The sequence below is a fragment of the Moschus berezovskii genome, chromosome 4, assembly GCF_049115385.1.
Source record: "Moschus berezovskii isolate FMDL1 chromosome 4, NW_MosBer_1.0, whole genome shotgun sequence".
NCBI classification, from domain to species: Eukaryota; Metazoa; Chordata; class Mammalia; order Artiodactyla; family Moschidae; genus Moschus; species Moschus berezovskii.
The window spans coordinates 46,465,227-46,485,208 of NC_142463.1; the positions used below are offsets into that span (position 1 = coordinate 46,465,227).

At 36.0% G+C, this 19,982-nt stretch overlaps 1 protein-coding gene across 4 annotated transcripts in view; it reads left to right on the forward strand.

Moving 5' to 3' along the window:
• Positions 1 to 19,982, forward strand: part of LRRC7 (leucine rich repeat containing 7) — a 503,703-nt gene that overhangs the window by 397,178 nt on the left and 86,543 nt on the right. For 2 of the 4 annotated variants that reach the window (XM_055402285.2, XM_088834861.1), the window contains 5 exons: positions 238 to 349; positions 560 to 740; positions 2,397 to 4,077; positions 7,895 to 8,035; positions 18,190 to 18,309. In XM_055402285.2, coding sequence (XP_055258260.2) covers positions 238 to 349; positions 560 to 740; positions 2,397 to 4,077; positions 7,895 to 8,035; positions 18,190 to 18,309 — 2,235 coding nt within the window. The remainder of the gene's footprint in view (positions 1 to 237; positions 350 to 559; positions 741 to 2,396; positions 4,078 to 7,894; positions 8,036 to 18,189; positions 18,310 to 19,982) is intronic. The other 2 variants (XM_088834863.1, XM_088834862.1) reach the window with 1 other exon arrangement.

The window sequence follows — 19,982 nt, forward strand, 5'->3', positions numbered from 1 at the left end:
GAGACACATAAATAGCTTTCAAAAAATGTTTGAGGGATAAATGGACTCATTTAAATTAGAAAAACAAAACATTTTAGTGCTTACCTCAGAGATACATATGATTCACTTCTCCTAGCGTGCCATAGTGAACTAGATTCTAGAGTCCCATTATATCTGAGCCAAATAAAGATATTGCCTTCTTGGTTAACCAGTATTTAAATGTTTACTTTCCTTATCCTGTATTATTATATCTCTCAGGATTCTTTTGTTCATCCAGCTAATGAAATGAGGATTGGGGAACTTCACCCTTCATTAGCTGAGACCCCTCTGTACCCACCCAAACTTGTTCTGCTAGGGAAGGACAAAAAAGGTAACATTGTGAACCTGATGTGGGAAATATGCCACAAATGCATGCGCATGATGAATCACCAGTTGTAAATGATGATACACCATAGTCTATAGAAATAATTTATAAATATGTATTTCTAACATTCATTGGTATGCTGTTTTTCATACTTGCTTTTCTGTTTATACTTGTCAGTGTTCATAGCATTATAATATTTTTCCCTTTACATTTCAGAATCAACTGATGAGTCTGAAGTTGACAAAACTCACTGTCTGAATAACAGTGTTTCCTCAGGCACTTACTCAGACTACTCACCTTCCCAGGCTTCCTCAGGATCCTCTAACACCCGGGTTAAAGTGGGGTCCTTGCAGACAACAGCTAAAGATGCAGTACATAATTCTTTGTGGGGTAACAGGTGTGTTTAGAATTCCCTCTTTTCTGCCCCCAAATGCTTATTTTCAGCAACTTTTTTAAAAATGGAGTGAATCTTCCTAATTTGGGAATTGTGTTCAGCACATGAGTGGCATAGAAGACCTGAGGGGCAGGTAAGCAAATGTAGTCCCTCTGGGATTTCCAAGAGTGGATGAATCCATTTTGTGAAGCAGACAATTGTTTATGGGAGAGATGGTAAGAGATTAGCAGATTGAGAGGACAGAACCAAAAATAAGTAATCAAAAGTTGTGTTTGGATCATTACATAATTGGGACATATCTGGGCGTTCACTGTCAAAAATTCTGTTATAAACTAAAGTAAAATGCATGGAAAGCACTAAGTGCCAAGTTCAAAGTGAATACTCAATAAATTTTCATCAGCCTCTTCATCATCATCATTTTATCACCACATGGGAAAGTTAGAATGTAAGTGAAAGTATTTAATCTTTCCAAAATGGCTTCTACTCTATATTACTTTCATTTTTACCAATATATTAAGATCAAAAGCCATAGAGGGCAATAAAGTGACTCAGAGAAGTAGCATTTGCCCAGTTCTGATTCCTTTGTTTTATAGCTTGTTGCTATATTTCACACCACAAATAACAAATAAAAATTGTCATATGACATAGATAATCAATGACTTCCATGCAGATTTTACTGATACTGTCAATACCATTTGCAATATATTCTTTGGTAATTAATGAATGACTATTTCTACTCATTGATGCTCATAATAAAAATTTAACTCAGTTTATAAATTTATTATTTGTCATACAAGCTGAGACTGATTTAGGTACTTTTGGAAAATGCCTTCTAAATGCACTTTTTTTTTTTCAGTTAGTGAAAGCACTTAAAAGGCTGTAATAAAAGATATATAATTTGATATGATTATTATGCAAATGGTTTAAAATAAATTTAGAAAAGTGGGCATCATCTAGAGATACTATGGTCACTGGAATAAACATACCAATGACCAAAATTCATAATTTAATTTACCTTCTAGAAAAAGATATGTGAATGCATTCGCTATACAATGAATTTAATGTCTTTCAATACCTGTCCCTCAAATATATTATTTGAAGACAATTTGAGTTTATTCGATATACCAGAAACTGATAAGGAAGGTACCCTCAACCAATAGTTTGGAAGTGTACTGAATCAGAAATTCCAGAGATGGAGGCCAAGAATCAGGTAGTTCTAATTATAAGACAGGTTTCAGGACATTACTGAAAATCTCTGTATTTCTTCATTCACTCATTTATTAATTCATTCCTTCATCTGACAAATATATACTTAGTACCTACTATGTGCCAAGCACTATGTTAGGCACGAAGAGAAAAAACTCTGCCCTCATGAGTTTACATCCTGCAGAGGACACAAGGCAATGTGCAATAAATATAATAGGTAAGTAAACTATATGTACTGGAAGGTGGTAACTGAGAAGAAATAAAAGTTAGATCAGGGTAAAGGAGAGAATTTTTTTGGACATGAAATAATAATGCTATTCTTAATCATAAGTGAAGTGTGGCTGAATGATCAGTTGAACAAAGGATGCTGGTATTCTTGCCTGCTTGTTCTCTTTCTGGCAAAGACCCAGCTCTTCCTCATTTTTATGTTTCTTCTTCCCATTGTGTTCACAGGATTGCACAATCTTTCCCACAGCCTCTTGATGCAAAGCCATTACTCAGCCAGCGGGAGGCTGTCCCCCCAGGGAACCTACCACAGCGTCCTGACCGGCTGCCAATGAGTGACGCATTCACAGACAACTGGACCGATGGCTCCCATTATGATAACACGGGGTTCGTTGCCGAGGAGACCACAGGCGAGAATGCCAACAATAATCCCCTCCTGAGTTCGAAAGCTAGAAGCACATCTTCTCATGGACGCAGACCTTTAATTAGGCAGGATAGGATTGTTGGTGTTCCCCTGGAACTTGAGCAGTCTACACACAGACACACACCAGAAACAGAAGTGCCTCCTTCCAATCCTTGGCAGAATTGGACCAGAACCCCTAGTCCTTTTGAAGACAGGACTGCTTTCCCTTCCAAATTAGAGACAACCCCTACCACCAGCCCATTGCCTGAAAGGAAAGAACATATAAAAGAATCTACTGAAATACCTAGTCCTTTTTCTCCAGGAGTACCATGGGAGTATCATGATTCTAATCCCAACAGGAGTCTCAGTAATGTCTTTTCTCAAATCCACTGCCGCCCAGACTCTTCTAAAGGTGTTATTTCGATTAGCAAAAGCACAGAGAGGCTTTCCCCACTAATGAAAGATATCAAGTCCAATAAATTCAAAAAGTCACAGAGTATCGATGAGATTGACATTGGTACATACAAGGTTTATAATATACCATTAGAAAACTATGCTACTGGGAGTGATCACTTAGGAAGTCATGAACGACCTGACAAAATGTTGGGACCAGAGCATGGTATGTCCAGTATGTCTCGAAGCCAGTCAGTCCCAATGCTGGATGATGAGATGCTCACCTATGGAAGCAGTAAAGGGCCTCAACAACAGAAAGCCTCCATGACCAAAAAAGTCTATCAGTTTGACCAAAGCTTCAATCCCCAAGGAGCGGTGGAAGTTAAAGCAGAAAAGAGGATACCGCCCCCTTTTCAACACAATTCTGAGTACGTGCAACAACCTGGGAAAAACATCGCCAAGGATTTGGTTAGTCCTCGAGCTTACCGAGGATACCCACCAGTGGAGCAAATGTTTTCATTTTCTCAGCCATCTGTTAATGAAGATGCTGTGGTCAACGCCCAGTTTGCAAGTCAAGGCGCCAGGGCAGGCTTCTTGAGAAGAGCTGACTCCCTGGCAAGCTCTACAGAAATGGCCATGTTTAGAAGGGTCAGTGAACCTCATGAGCTAACTCCAAGTGATAGGTATGGCCGACCTCCGTATAGGGGTGGTCTGGATCGCCAAAGCAGCGTTTCAGTGACTGAGTCCCAGTTCCTGAAAAGGAATGGCAGGTATGAAGATGAACACCCTTCATATCAAGAAGTGAAAGCTCAGGCGGGAAGTTTTCCAGTTAAAAACCTTACCCAAAGGAGGCCATTGTCTGCGAGAAGCTACAGTACAGAGAGTTACGGTGCCTCCCAAACCAGGCCAGTTTCAGCTAGGCCTACTATGGCAGCTCTTTTGGAAAAAATACCATCTGACTATAACTTGGGTAACTATGGTGACAAGCCATCAGATAACAGTGATATAAAGACGAGGCCCACTCCTGTCAAGGGAGAGGAGAGCTGTGGTAAAATGCCTGCAGACTGGAGACAACAGCTACTTAGACATATAGAAGCTAGAAGGTTAGACAGGGTATGTTTGGCATTTCTCTGTAAGAATATCCCTCCTGCCTTTAGTTTTACTTTATTGGCATTTCTGAGCACATGTAGTGAAGCATGAACTACATGAATGAGTAGATGATGAGCATTTTATTTATCTTCATATGTGGGGAAATTGATCATAATAGGTTTTTGTGGATACTAGTTAATGCTCTTTGAGAGTTCATAACTTGTAGGTCAATTATTTATCAAAACTATCCTAAAAGTGGTTAGTGAGAAAGAATTCAACTCTATTATATGGGATGGTAACTTCAATTGCTTTCTAGCCATGAAGGCAAAATGCCTCTCCTAGGACATGAAACTGTTCTCTATTGACCTAGAGAAAATTATTTTTATTGAATCTATAAAAAGTGAGTATTCTGCTCCTTTCTGCACAGACTCACATATACTGAAGTCAGACCTAATTTGTTTATAAAATCCGCATATAGTTACTACTACGGGACTCCTAAAGCTGTTACTTCTAATGAGCAATAATCTTCCCAGCAAGAAACAGAAAAATAAAATAAGCAGAGATTGAATGCCCTCCCACACATTACTTTGTTTAATGAAAATCCTGCCATTTAGAATGTTGGTTTTCATACAGAAAGAAATGTTTAAATTCTAATCATGCTACAGACAACAAAAATAGATGATGTCTTTATGAAGACTATAAACAAACAAATTAGTGTGTGTATATTGCAGCAAAAAAGAGGAAAATAATCCCAATTCAGTTAAAATTGAATCACAATAAATCATAGAATGCATAGTAATTGAAGAGAGTAAAAAATTTTTTCTATAAGGCCTGAATTATATTTTTGTTGCTGTTTATATCTCTCTAAGAGAAATCTGGTATTTCATTTTCTAGAACTATGATCAATTGACCATCACCACTGAGTGTACTTTGTAGCTTCGGTGTAGAGGGCTCTGTGTACTCTGCATTGACCTTAGAATCTTAAAACTCTAGTTTGTGAAAATAGGGCTTTTTGTTCTGATTTTCTAGGTTTCAGTGCTCAGTGTAAATTGGGGATCTGGGTAATGGTATACCATTAGAATGTTTCACTCAGTAGTTTTAGTTAAAACTATTAAAAGCATAGATCATTGCATTTATTATATATTTTCTTAATGGTGAATTTTATGTTTTCAGGTGTACTCTTTTAAAATAATTATATTGTTTGTAGGTCGTGTCTACATAACAAGAAAAACAATTGTTAATAGGAAAAGAGTGTACTAATAAATGTGGGTGTGGGTGTTAGTTTCTCAGTGTGGAAACTGGTTCTGCCTTGCAGAATATTTCATCAGAATGTCTGTTTCAAATAGGTGTGCTCTGTCCCATTGAAGGGAGCCTCATTAAAGCCTCATGACTGGGTGTCATGGGAGACACCTAGTTGGTTGTCACCATGCCTTACTTCAAGTTTTACCCTCCATGTAGACAGATAACTTGGAGGGCGAAAATATTTGGGGCCAAATAAAACAATACAGTTTGGGAACTCTGGCCTTGTGTAGACACGACCATACATAACAGGGTAAGATGAACTAGCCGAGAAAGGTTATCAGAAGCTTTTTGGAGCATATATGCAATGACTAGTAAATTGAGGCAACAAAGGAGTGAATGAAAACAGATTAAAAAAAAAAGAAAAAATTTTAAGCATTTGGTACTATCATTTATTTACTAGTTTCCCAGATAAATGTTTCATTTCCCTTGATCAGAGTTGCTGAAAAGTAGGCGCCTCCCCTAGTTGGAGCAGGAATTTGGAGGGAGGAAAATAGGACTGGAGGAGGGGGATTTAGATCAGCAGAATTCTAGAGACCCTACCCATGCTAGATGCAGATAACTAAAAGTAAATTTGTGTGTATTTTCCCTTGTTGTGACAACGCCTCCTTTTTTAATTAGTCTTCACATATCCCCTGTCTGTTTATAATTGTCTTTCATTTTTCAGAGCAATTTCAATGTATGTTCAATAGCTTCTCATTTAATTCAAAGAAAGCAAATTACCTTAGAATACTGCTTCAAGCCATCAAATCCTGAAAGCTCTTACTCCTTTCTCTGAGTAACTTCTTCCCTCTCTCAATCAAGTTGCCGAGTTATTCAGGTTGTATCTTACTTAAAACTTACATACAACATAAATTCAGGGTACTGGAGCACAGACTTATTATGTAAAAATAGTTCCGTATTATGGTATTTAACATTCTGCCCAAAGTGAGATTGCACCAGGCACAGCTTGCTTCCTTCCCAGTAAAATTTAGTTGAGTGATTTGAACTCTGAGAATCAAACAGTTACACTGGAAACTACAAGATCTTTGTCCATTCCTTATAAAAGAGAACTGCCTAGAATCCTGGACATTGGATAAACTTAACAGCTGTACATAATGTTGGTTAAAGACCTTGCCTGGTGTTGACCTTGGAGAGGCAGCTCTGTGTAGTGCCATAGATTACAGGTGCCTGTTTTCTCCTTTGGTTTGACCTCAAGGCTCATCCTTCCACTACAAACCCCACTTGACTGAAAGATAGTAAAACATGAACCCATAGGTCTAAGACTGCTACTCTTCCATAGCTGCTGAGAAAGCACTAGACTGAAGTCATTTTAAACCTTAAGGAATCCTTCAAGTGCTAGCTTGAAATGTTCAGTCCTTCTCAACTTTGGAGTGGTGACAATGAAAAAAATTCTCTGAATGAAATAATCAGGGATCCATAATAAATATGATTGGTTGACAGCACACCATCAGGAGTGTAATCGTCTTTCAGTTGACGAAATTCTGATCCTAAAAATCATTTCTTTGCAAATAATGCCCTCAGAATAGAATAACTGTCTCCTATTAATGTTCAATAATATTCGATTTTAAAAAGTGTACTAACTTTATAGATTTTTAAAAATTAAAAAGGCCAAATGCTGTCAGTTATTGTAATTTCATGATAGGTGGAAAGTAGAGATTATACTGATGAAAACCATCTGATGACAAGATATGCAAAACGACTTAATTTTTAAGTGAAGTTCTGTAGAAAAAAACTGAACCACGTGGAATAACTTCAGATGCACTTACTGAAGGGTAGCCACAGTGCAGATATCACTAGAATATTCTATAAATGTTTAGGTATATCAGATAAATAGCATTAATAACTCAAAGCATAGTTCCTTTAGTTTCATTATGAAATTTCATCAGTTTAATATGTAATTTTTAAGAAACAACAAAAGAGAATATTTGGATTCACATACAAACTGAGTAGTTTAACTAAATTAATAAATTCAATCATCCACTGGTCAGATTGAATGACTTTTTGACCAGCTCCTTTTCTGAGTTGCCATAATTATGCCTATAAGACAGGAAAAAAAAAAAGACTGATTTTCACTTTAACTTTGCAGGGCATTTGTTTTAAGGCAGAATTAGAAGCTAGTATTTGTCTTTTGTGTATGCTATACAATGTGAAAGAGACCATGAGATTTGCAGCTGATAAAATTTAAGGCCTCACTGTTTGAAATTTTTTAATTAATAGATCACCACTGATAAACATTTGTCCAGAGTCACTACAATCATGATATATAAAAGATAGGTTCTATGCCTATGAGATAGCAACAAATGTAAAACAGAATGTTATTTTTGCTTTTTGTCTTTTCTGTAGTTTTGGATGGTACTCATTATGTTCATAACTAACACTGTTTACTGTATGCTTCTGTCCGATGAAGTGCATGTTTGAAAAAGAGAGTTACCGTTTGCCTGCATAAAGTTAAATGTTATAAATTTAAACATGTTCATGTAATAATCAGTTTGTTGAGCATGTGTTCACATCCTGTCACATGATTATTTCCTCTACTCAGAATGCTGCTTACAAACACAACACAGTTAACCTTGGCATGCTGCCCTATGGAGGTATTTCAGCAATGCATGCAGGCAGAAGCATGACTTTAAACTTGCAGACTAAGTCTAAATTTGATCTACAAGAACTACCTCTTCAGAAAGTAAGTATGGACTGCCCTACATGTGTCAGCATACCAAAGCCAATTAATGTTGTTCATTCACGTAATGTGTTTAGGCTGTATGTTCAATCCTGCTTAGACTCTCAGGAGTCCAAAAAGCATAAGGGCAAATAATGTAGAGCCCATACTCTTAGCTGCTCAATGAATATTGATAGCTAGACTGATTATCAGGTTCCTACTTAACAGCTTTGCTTTTTGGATTGAGCAGATACATGGCTTCTTGTATTGCTTTAAGACTCATTTTTCTTATTATTCATTTTCTTTTTCTTTTATTCTTTGCTTTTCTTTCTTCCGTGTGTGTGTATATGTATATATACACATGTTGACATTTTTTTTACTTTTTTGGAGACAGTCCTATACTCTCTTACTGATGCATTCTGAGAACGGAAAGAGAAATTATGGTTGGATTTTAGTTGGAAAAGTCCTAGAGCCCTAGGTTAGAATGACAATTAAGTCATTAGCACTTCTAAAAACTTCATTAGCCCATTTTTTTGTGGGAAATATTACATAGAAGTAAAACATGGGAAACAAATTTGTGGCTTAACTAGCAAATTTTTACTCATCCTGGGTTAATGGGAAAGTAGCAAGTTGACATGGTTTTAAATGAAAATGTAGACTCATTTGAAAGGGCATATACGATAAGAGAAAATATTTCCATTATCCAAGGACCATTTTTGCTTGTTTTATTCAGGCAAAACAGAAAATGTCCATTATACCTGTTTAAATTGACTAATGCAATCTGTCTTAGTTGCATTTCAATGGAGACTAATGAGTCATTTTCACACAATATGTCATTATGACTGTATTGTTAATGTAGTCATTAACCTAGTAAGTTTAAAAAAAAAGCAATGCCAAAGTAAGGATGATAGAATGATGGGAGCCATCAAATCCTCTTCTCTTAATCAGTTAATGAACACATGGGACAAACTACCCTCCCAGCAAAATGAATGTCATAAGACCTCAAACTCATGTTTTATTGTCAAATTAGTAACAGTCTCTAACTCTGGATACTTTGCTTCCTATGCTGAAGAGAGTAATAAAATCAACAAGACATTTCTATTCATAGCTTTTTTTTTTTAATCACCCATGATCACTTAAAAAAAACTGACTTAATTGAGAATTTCTGTAAGTTATTTTCTCTGTCCTCAGTCTCCTGTTGCAGAGCCAGTATTGCATGCAAAAGTCTCTCCAGGAAGAAAAGTGCCTGATCTGTGGCCTGTGCCTATGTCAGCGACAGAACACTCGCTCTCTGAGAAATTTCAAAGTGGTAACTTGACGTCACTGATCTCAGAATTGAGACTGAGTGTTTTTGGCTCCAGCACACTAATATCAGTAAGACCCTTTTCACTGGAGCCTCTCCTTTAATGGAGCCTGTTCTTAATGTCCTCTTAGATGCTCAGGGCTCATCCTCTGCCCTAAAAAAACCCAACATTCATAAGGGCCTTGAAACTCATTTGCACTAAGGAACAGATGAGCTATCACCAACTTAGACAACTTTCCTGGAAGGCCTGTCAATTAAATAGAAATCAAACCCTTAAGTTACAATGATAGAATTTCAGAATTCAAAGAGCAGATTAGGGAGGTCTTGGTATGAAAGAAGCTATTGCTTGAACTCCTTGAAATTATTGTATGGACAGCCCCTAATTTTACTTAGCTATTTGCCCTGTTTTCTTGTCAATCTAGAGAATAATATGCACATATTCAGTGCCTGAAAGGGCTCCCCTTGTGGCTTAGCTGGCAAAGAATCTGCCAGCAATGCAGGAGACATGAGTTTGATCCCTGGATTGGGAAGATTCCCTGGAGAAGAGCGTGGCTACCCACTCCGGTATTCTGGCCTGGAGAATTCCACACACTGTATAGTCCATGGGGTCACAAAGAGTTGGACGTGACTGAATGACTTTCAGTGCCTGAAAAATGGTAATACACTTGAAGCACTGTTTTTCATTGCGTACATTATTCTCCAGATAAAAATTAAGTACCTCTCTGCTGCTGTATTAATTTCATGATGTTGTTTGGGGTACCCTGTAGAATGGATTCATTAACTATTCTTGTTGTTCAGTTGCTCAGTCATGTCTGACTCTTTGCAACCTCATGGACTGCAGCACACCAGGCCTCCCTGTCCTTCACCATCTCCCGGAGTTTGTTCAAACTCATGTCCATAGAATCAGTGATGCCATCCAACCGTCTCATCCTCTGTCATCCCCTTCTCCTCCTGCCTTCAATCTTTCCCAGCATCAGGGTCTTTTCAAATGAATTGACTCTTCGTATCAGGTGGCTGAGGTATTAGAGTTTCAGTTTCAGCATCAGTCCGTCCAATCAATATTCAGGGTTGATTTCCTTTAGGATAGAGTAGTTTGATCTCCTTGCAGTTGAAGCGACTATCAAGAGTCTTCTCCAACACCACAGTTCCAAAGCATCAATTCTTCAGCACTCAGCTTTCTTTCTGGTCCAACTCTCACATTCATACATGACTACTGGAAAAACAATAGCTTTGATTATATGGACTTTTGTCAGCAGCATGATGTCTCTTCTTTTTAATATGCTGTCTAGGTTCATCATAGCTTTTCCTCCAAGGAAAAAACGTCTTTTACTTTCACGGCTGCAGTCACTGTCCTCAGTGATTTTGGAGCCCAAGAAAATAAAGTCTGTCACTGTTTCCATTGTTTCCCCATCTATTAGCCATGAAGTGATGGGACCAGATACCATGATCTTAGATTTTAGAATGTTGAGTTTTAAGCCAGCTTTTCACTCTCCTCTTTCATTTTAATCAAGAGACTCTTTAGTTACTCTTCGCTTTCTGCCATTATAGTGGTGTCATCTGCATATTTGAGATAATTGATATTTCTTGCAGCAGTCTTGATTCCAGCTTGTGCTTCATCCAGCCCAGCATTTCACATGATGTACTCTGCATATAAGTTGAATAAGCCAGGTAACAATATACAGTCTTAATGTACTCTTTCCCAATTTGGGACCAGTCCATTGTTCCTATCCAGGTCTAACTATTGCTTCTTGACCTGCATACAGGTTTCTCAGGAGTCAGGTAAGGTGGTCTGGTATTCCCAACTCTTTAAGAATTTTCCACAGTTTGTTGTAATCCACACAGTCAAAGGCTTTAGTGTAGTCAATGAAGCAGATGTTTTTCTGGAATTCCCTTGCTTTTTCTGTGTTCCAGTGGATGTTAGCAGTATGATCTCTGGTTCCTCTGCCTTTTCTAAATCCAACTGGAACATCTGGAAGTTCTCAGTTCATGTACTTTTGAAGCCTAGCTTGAAGGATTTTGAGCATTACTCAGCTGGCATGTGAAATGAGTGCAACTGTACAATTGAACATTCTTTGGTATTACCCTTCTTTGACCTTTTCCAGCCTGTGGCCACTGCTCACTTTTCCAAATTTACTGACATATTGAGTGCAGCACTTTTACATCATCATCTTTTAAGATTTGAAATAACTCAACTGGAAATCTATCACCTCCACTAACTTTGTTTGTAATAATGCTTTCTAAGGCCCACTTGACTTCACACTCCAGGATGTCTGGCTCTAGGTGAGTAATCACACCATCTTGGTTATCCAGGTCATAAAGACCCTTTCTGTACAGTTCTTCTGTGTATTCTTGCCACCTCTCTTAATATGTCCTGCTTTTGTTAGGTCCATACCACTTCTGTCCTTTATTGTGCCCATCTTTGCGTAAAATATTCCCTTGGTATCTCTAATTTTCTTGAAGAGATCTCTAGTCTTTCCCATTCTACTGTAGCTCTAAGATGATCTATGGGTGGCACAGATCTTCCCTGGTGGCACAGTATAAAGAATCCACCTGCCAATGCAGGAGATGTGGGTTTGATCCGTGGGTCAGGAAGATCTTGTGGAGAATCAAATGGCAACCCTCTCCAGTATTCCTGCCTGGGAAATTCCATGGACAGAGGAGCCTGGAGGGCTACAATCCATGGAGTCACAAAAGAAGTAGACACTACTTAAAAACTAAACAGCAACAAGATGATCTGTAACAGAAATGTTGCAGAATTATAATACTTCGAGATATTACAAACTTCCCAATTGGGCAAAGAGATGATCTAAAGGAATTCTATTTGGAAACTGTATTAAGTTGCAAACCAAGAATAAAAAAGTATGGAAAAGAAACTGGAAATTATATGTATGTAGATACACACACATATGTAGAACTGAATCACTTTGCATACAGCTGAAACTAATGTAATATTGTAAATCAACTATGGTGCCTGTGTTCTAAGTCACTTTAGTCATGTCCAACCTAGGACCCTGTGGATTATAGCCTACCAGACTTCTGTATCCATGGGATTCTCCAGGCAAGAATACTAGAGTGGGTTAGCATGCCCTTGTCCAGCAGATCTTCCCAACCCAGGGATCAAACCCACTTCTCTTATATCTTCTGCATTGGCAGGCAGGTTGTTTACCACCTGAGAAGCCCAAAATCAACTATACTTCAATATAAATAAATTACTATGTTGCCATCTAGCTTCGTACCAAAAAAGAATAACGAGTATTGAAATAACCTATCTCAAAATGAATTATCACTAATACTTTATTATTTGGTGGCTCAGATGGTAAAGAACCACTTGCAATGAGGGAGACCCAGGTTCAATCCCTGGGTTGGAAACATTCCCTGGAGGAGGAAATGGCTACCTGTTCCAGTATTCTGATGGGAAATCCTATGGACAGAGTAGCTGGTGGGCTACAGTCCTTAGGGTCACAAAGAGTCAGACACGACTGAGCAACTGACACTTTTCATTCATACCAACAACAACAGGAGAAGAGACAAGGCAAGGATGGAAAAGAAACAGGGTTACTACTCCATTGCCCCCAAACTATTATATATATAGTCTTTCTGTACTGTAAATAGTAAATTACAGTTTCTATGGTAACTTTATAGAATCTCTTGATATTAACAGAATGCAAACAAAAACCACAAAAATTAGCTTGATAAATTTAATTTCTTTTTTAATATTTTCATTTTTTAGATGCTTATTCTAATTCCTAAAAGATTTAATAGTACTTATTACCAGAACATGTAAGACATACACATGCGCTATTGAATTATGAGTATTCTGTCTTTATTTATTTATTCATTTATTCATTCATTTATTCATTTCTCACTTATAACTGCCTCTCCAAAAAGCAGTTAAGGTAGCTTTCTATGACTTTATTGATTGTTCAGTGTGCTTCTTTGGATGTGCTCTGTTGTAAATGAGCTTAGCTAATGTCTTAAAATTTTATGTTACCAAAAGAAATATAATATTGCAAAATGTCAGTTCAAACTGTCATTTTTATTATCCACATTAATGGTGGGAAAAATAGATATATTGACAAGAGAAGAATAAAGACTAGAACTTATTGAAAATCTACTATGTACCTAGTACCATGAGATACTTTAAATGTACTTTTTCACATAACCCTCACCAGAAACCCTAAATGGAAGCATTATCACCATTGTATAGAATAGGAAACGCAAAAGAATACACAAATAGAATGTATTAACTAATATAAAATATAGCACAGCCCAAAAATCATCCCCTATGGGCTATAGAAACAGTACTTTCTTATTTAGCTGAGTTTAATAAATTCTAGTAGTTACCTTCCACTCTTCAACATATGCTTGCATTTCCTGAGCACTCAGTATCACCAAGAAATATGTTTGGTAGCAATAAAAGACCAAAAGGTTGTGAACCTAAAAAAATTGCAAGTTAATCATCCATGCTACTGCTGCTCCAGAATATGCAAGCCTAGGAAAGAAATCACTTGCGTTTTCCAACACCCTATCTGCAGGTGTCTGGCTGCCAATATAAATAGTGTGGTCTCTTCTGCACTGGAGAAATTGATAATTTTTTTCTTGTTCTTTTTTTTAACTTCTACCACCATAATATTGTTCCATAGCTCCTACTGCTTATTGGCTATTGAAGCAGACACTAATATAAATTATAATTTCAGGGGAAGAGAAGTTGAAATTATGGGAACATGTATTAAATAATATTTTAATATAATTTTGCCTGGAAGAAGATGACCTCACTGTTTTATTAGTTGGTACTCATTCTACCATCATTGAATTAGGCAATGTTTGCACGTAAACTCTTTAAATTTCTAATGTCCTTTCTTATAGATATATGCAGATTACTCAGGATCAGATAGTTCCAGTATCCAACATGTATTCATTCACCTGAGTTCCAAGGGTTATTTATCTAATTCCAGTTCTGTTTTGTTTGCTGAAAGCAAAGCAATATTTATGTAGAATCTTGGGTTAATTTATGTCTATAGTTTCTCTTGATTTTGCTGCATCTATTATTGGCTACCTATCACTCAGGAAGGATTCACTTATCTTTCTAATTATGAAAAAATCCTTCAGTCTGTAGATCCACATAATTCCTCATAGACAGTGACTAAAACTACCAAAATAATCTTGTACTCATACAGATGCTTCCTCACCATTATAATGAAACAAAGCTTAAAGATCATCTGGATATTACATTACCATCTTCAGATTGAGATCTGTGAAATCATAATGATGTAGATTCAAGCTTGATGTATATTTGTCTTTATGACCCACTTTTTTCAGAAAAAGAATAATATAACAATAATTTCATTGAAAATACTGTGGGGAAAGTTGTTTTCAACACATTTTTTAACTGTGTGCCTTTTTGAACTATGTGCCAATTACTAAGCAAAATAATCCTTGAGTTCTTAAGTAATATATCCCAAGACCTTTGCAAAGGGCCAAATTCTAATACTACTCTGATATAATTCTTCCAGCTAATTGCCATAAATTAATTTCCCAAGATTGCAACGCCCCCATCAATTAACAATCAAGAGCAAACCTTCTGGAGCAGCTAAGCCCATTTACTCATATATGCAAATGCTGAATATACACATATACTCACATAGAGGCACGCATATGCACACATGCATGCATACACTCATATACATGCTTGTACATACACAGATACATAGACACACAAAGACACATATATTCATACACATTATGTCTCAGAAAAATCAGGAATTACTTCTTCCAGTGGAGGCTTGTGATCATTTGCAGTAGTCAAAATCACAAATGTTAAATCTGCAAATGTTTGCAGTCGTTTTTTGGACTAGTGTCTGTTCAGCAAAACTTCTTCTAATGTTACTGAATTTCTGTAACGTGTAATTTCTCACTTTTAAGTAAATCATACTGACCATTTTCTCTTTTATTTTGAAATATTAAGGATCTTCAGAATTTAGAAGCTGAAGAAATGCTATATTGTGATGATTTTTCACATATTTTATGTTTAATTGGTTATATGTGGTGAGGAAAAGACTAATTCTTAATCTTTTAAAGTATCTAAAGAAAATAACTTGAATGTGATACTAAAAATAATTGAATGAAAACGGAGCTCAATTGGTTATATTCTTTGAAATGATAAATGATAGCTTCATTATTCTTTTTACACTTTTTGGTTGCTCCTTTTAACGTTTCATAAAATTTTAACAGCTAAACAACTGCATTTTTGGACAGTTCAGGAGCACTTTATTGAAAGTATTTTTTTGGTAAATATCTATTCTCATTACTTTTGAGAAAGAATATGAACCCACTACTTAATTCTCTTTTGGGTTCCTCCCTCCCAAACATAAATAAATGTTTTCACAGTATTTCCACGTTTGAAAACTGAAGTCACTCCTCGGGTGTCTCACTTAAGAGAAACAAAGAAGCCAGAGCATTCTGGAAATGAATAAAGGAAATTGCTTTCAGGAAATTCCTTTGCTCTTGTTGTCTAGTCAAAGTATTTTTTTTTCATGTGTCTGTGTATCTATGTTCTCTTTGCCCCCTGTAACATACAGAAATTGGTGCAGTTGTTAGTTCTAATTTTAAAAAGAGAAAGATTAATTGATAAATAAATGAAGAATCTATATCATCATGATCTTAGGATTTTGACTAAGGGTTTTAGCCTTTTTTAAAGTTAAGAAGAATCTTGCAATTTCAGTTGTTCTCTGTGACTAAGAGTCATGTTGGGGCAGCTGACGGAAGTTTAGTGGAGGAAATAGTGATAAAGATGGGGATGAAATGGAGGTAAAAAGGATTATTTGTGCTTAATTCTGGCCACTTTGCAAAACTCTGTGTTCCACAGACCAAGCCAGTTGAACATATTTATAATCCCACTTTACTGGCAAAGAAATCAAACCAGAAATGACATGCATACTAAAAGCTGAAAAAAAAACTGTGCAGTATTGCCCACCTTGCATAATTGTATTTTAACCGCTTAATTTTAATAATTTTATTTGTCATAATATTAGCTAGAAAAATTATGTGTGGGCATGTACAAACATTAATCTCTAAAAGATAAAGATTAGAAAATTAATGCTTGAAATCAGGCAGATGGTCATTGAAGAGCTGTCTGGTTATTTTCAAGTAATATATACTTTACATATGTTAAGTTGAAGTCACTCAGTTGTGTCCAACTCTTTGTGACCCCATGGACTGTAGCCTACCACGCTCCTCCATCCATGGGTTTTTCCAGGCAAGAATACTGGAGTGGGTTGTCATTTCCATTTCCAGGGGATCTTCCCAACCAGGAATCAAACCTGGGTCTCCCGCGTTATAGGAAGATGCTTTAACGTCTGAGCCACCAGGGAAGTCCTCTTAAATATGTTAACCTATATCTGATTTTCAAGCAAACACAGGTAAATTCATTTCTAACTAACCCAGGTGCCTCAATTCAATACCTTTTTTCTCTTTTTTCATACTTTCCAAGTCTCATGAAAAAGGAATTCACACAGTCAAAATACAAGAAGAAAACTGAATTATTTCCTTACTTTCACTATATCCACTAGACCCCAGAAAGATTTCACTTAATTTTAATTAGTTTTGTCATAATAAATATTAATTTTAACAGTTCCAAGCAATGCTTTTTAAAAATGCATGTAATCAAAATGCAGATAGGATCATTATATAATTGTTTTGTAAAGGAGAACTGTTAGGACCACTCAATATAACTGGATGAAGCCTGGCAAGCAGTGCACCTGCACCATGTTATGAAGAGAATGGCCCAGTTCTCTCATTCCAGAGCTGGAGGACAATTCTTCACGCAAAGAACTACACATACACTCTCTAACCAGACTTTCTCTATCCATAGGGATTCTCCAAAATATGTGGGGTAAATGGCATAAGAAACACTGACTGTAATATCTCACCACATAAGAATTCCCTAGAAAATCAGGCAGTTCTTATATATCTTATAGGCTGGAAGAGAAAAAAGTCTATACAAAAAGTTAATCTGCTTTGACAGGAAAAATACCCCACTACTGTAGCCCTCCTTAGGAGGCTGTCTTTCTCTTGGTGTATGATTACCTTCTGTTACTTAGATCAGATTACAAATGCCTCCCAAAATATCTAGTAGTAATAATAACAGAGATAGGAGTATTGTTATTTGTTAAAAAATAATAAGCAGTAAACCAGCCAAAAATAAAAATATATATGAAGGGTTTAATCTTTAATATATAAACAATAAATGCAAATAATTTGAAATCAAAACAATTATGATTTATTTAAACCAATATTCTAACAGCCCAATACTTTTTGATGTGTTAGTTTTTCCTCTAAGTGATCTATAGATAATGTCATAGTACCATGAATCTCACACTATGCTAGTGTTAACATCATTGTAGATTAGTGCAAGACACATTCTCCCAGAATCAGTACAGCTTTATAAAATTTGTTTTAGATTATGGCTTGGAATATTAGAAGTTACATACTGTGTATCATATGGTTTCAGTTTATATTCTAAATGCTAAGATCATACTAAAGAAGTAACAAGCAACTTTTAAATGTGGTTTGTAGCAACTGGTTAATTTTATTCTGATTATTTTTATTCTAGTACTGCAAATTTAAACTTCTCTTTAAAATTCAGTAAATAACTCTAAGATGGTTATTTTAATTGAATTTCTCATTGCTTCCAAAAAGCTGTTAATTTACAATTCTTATCAAGTAAATAGTGGATAAAAGTACCTCCAGTTTAGGATATATGTTTTTCTGCAATTAAAAAAAAGTAATTTTACCATAATCATTAGGGACTCTTTTCAGAAAACTATGATAAACTTCTATTACATCACTAAAGAATGCCATACCATTTTTGCAATAGACCCCGTCCCAGCAAAGCAACATTTTAGACAATGGACAAGAAGATGTATCTCCTAGTGGCCAATGGAATCCTTATCCTCTTGGGAGGCGGGATGTACCTCCGGACACCATTACTAAAAAGGTAACCAATTTCAAATTAATGACACAAACCATGAACCTTGCATATCCATTGTAATATGTATTTCATATCTTGTGTCTTAACATCATTTCTAACTTTGTGATAAATTTAGGCTAAATGCTATCCCACAATAGGGAGTTTGGCTAACTGTGTGTTGAAAAAAATGAAAAGTGAATATTGCCAAATGTTCAGAGCTGGTAATGAATTTTTATAAACAACATCCTGCCACCTCTCTGAAAATTTATCACCTCTTATTAATGCCTGACACCCACTTTTGAAGTACAAGTACAGAAAATTGTGTAATGTATAATTTCTGAGCTCTGATTCAGCAACATAGTGTAAACAATTTGTATAAAATGAAATTTGACCACTGAAAGATTGATTCACCACCTGTAAAATCATGGCAACTCATTCATCCTGTCATTCATTCATTAAACTCTTAATGAGCAACTGTATATATGAAGCAGCACTACTATGTGTTGAGGTCTCGCTAGATGTTAGGGCACAAAAGTGAATAAGATATAGTGTGGTGTCTTACCTCTAGAACCTGTTAGTCTGGTGAGATAGGCTGAGTGATAAGTAGGTGATTATAATACTTCATGTTAAATCACCATAAAAGGAGTAAAAAGAAAGCTCTAACCGAGAAGATAACTGCAACATATGTGAAGGACAAGAGACTAATATTTCAGAACATACTTTTTAAAACTCCTACAAAAAATATGAAAAGATGGATAACACAATACCAAAAGTATAGTAAAAATAAAAGCAATTGGGAGAGTAAATTAATATTAAAACGGAACTTTTTATCAATCAAGAAAAAGCAAAAAGATGTTATTTTAAACCTACTAGACTGTCAAAAATTAAGAAGTATGAAACTATAAGTTGTTTCCAAGTATAAGAGTAGTGGGCACTCCTTTATACTTCTTGAAAGAGTGTAAAGCATAATCACATTGACAATAAATTTTCTTATAAAAACTGAATATGAATATATCCAACATTCCAACAATTGCCCTCCTAGGATATCCTAGCAAAACTCTTGTGTATGTCATTCGAGATACTTGTAAAGCTTACAATGGTAGAAAACTGGATAAACCTATTACAAGGAATGTGAGAGAGTGAATTCTGTTATTTACACAGAGGAATATTTTGCAGCAATGAACACTTGTTAACTATAATTAGGATAACATGTATAAACTTTAGAAGCATAGTTTGAGTGAGGAACAAGTTTTAGGTGATGGCGCACATCAAAAAAATACAGGGCTGGGAGAGCACCTGGAAAGGACACCTATTTAGTAAAGAAATTGAAGAAAGTTAAGAGAACAGGAATGTGAAAATAAGGCCAGGAGTATAAGCATAAACCAGACTATGCTGAGCTTTATCCTTAAAAAGATGGGAAGAAGTGTTTTAAACAGGGGAGAGCCATCATTAAATTTTTATCTGAAGAGCACTTTGACAAGTTTTCTGAGAAAGAATTGGAAAGGAGAAAGATTTGAGGAACAAGTTACAAAACTTCTCTTGTAATCCAAGGGAGAGTGGATGGAAGCAATGAGTGGTAGAGAGAAAATGCAAAGATTTGGTATATTCTTAAAAGATAGAGCCAACATGATCTTGTGATTGACTGTACATAGGGCATAAAAGACAGATGATACTTCTAATATTGATAACCAGGTTTCTAA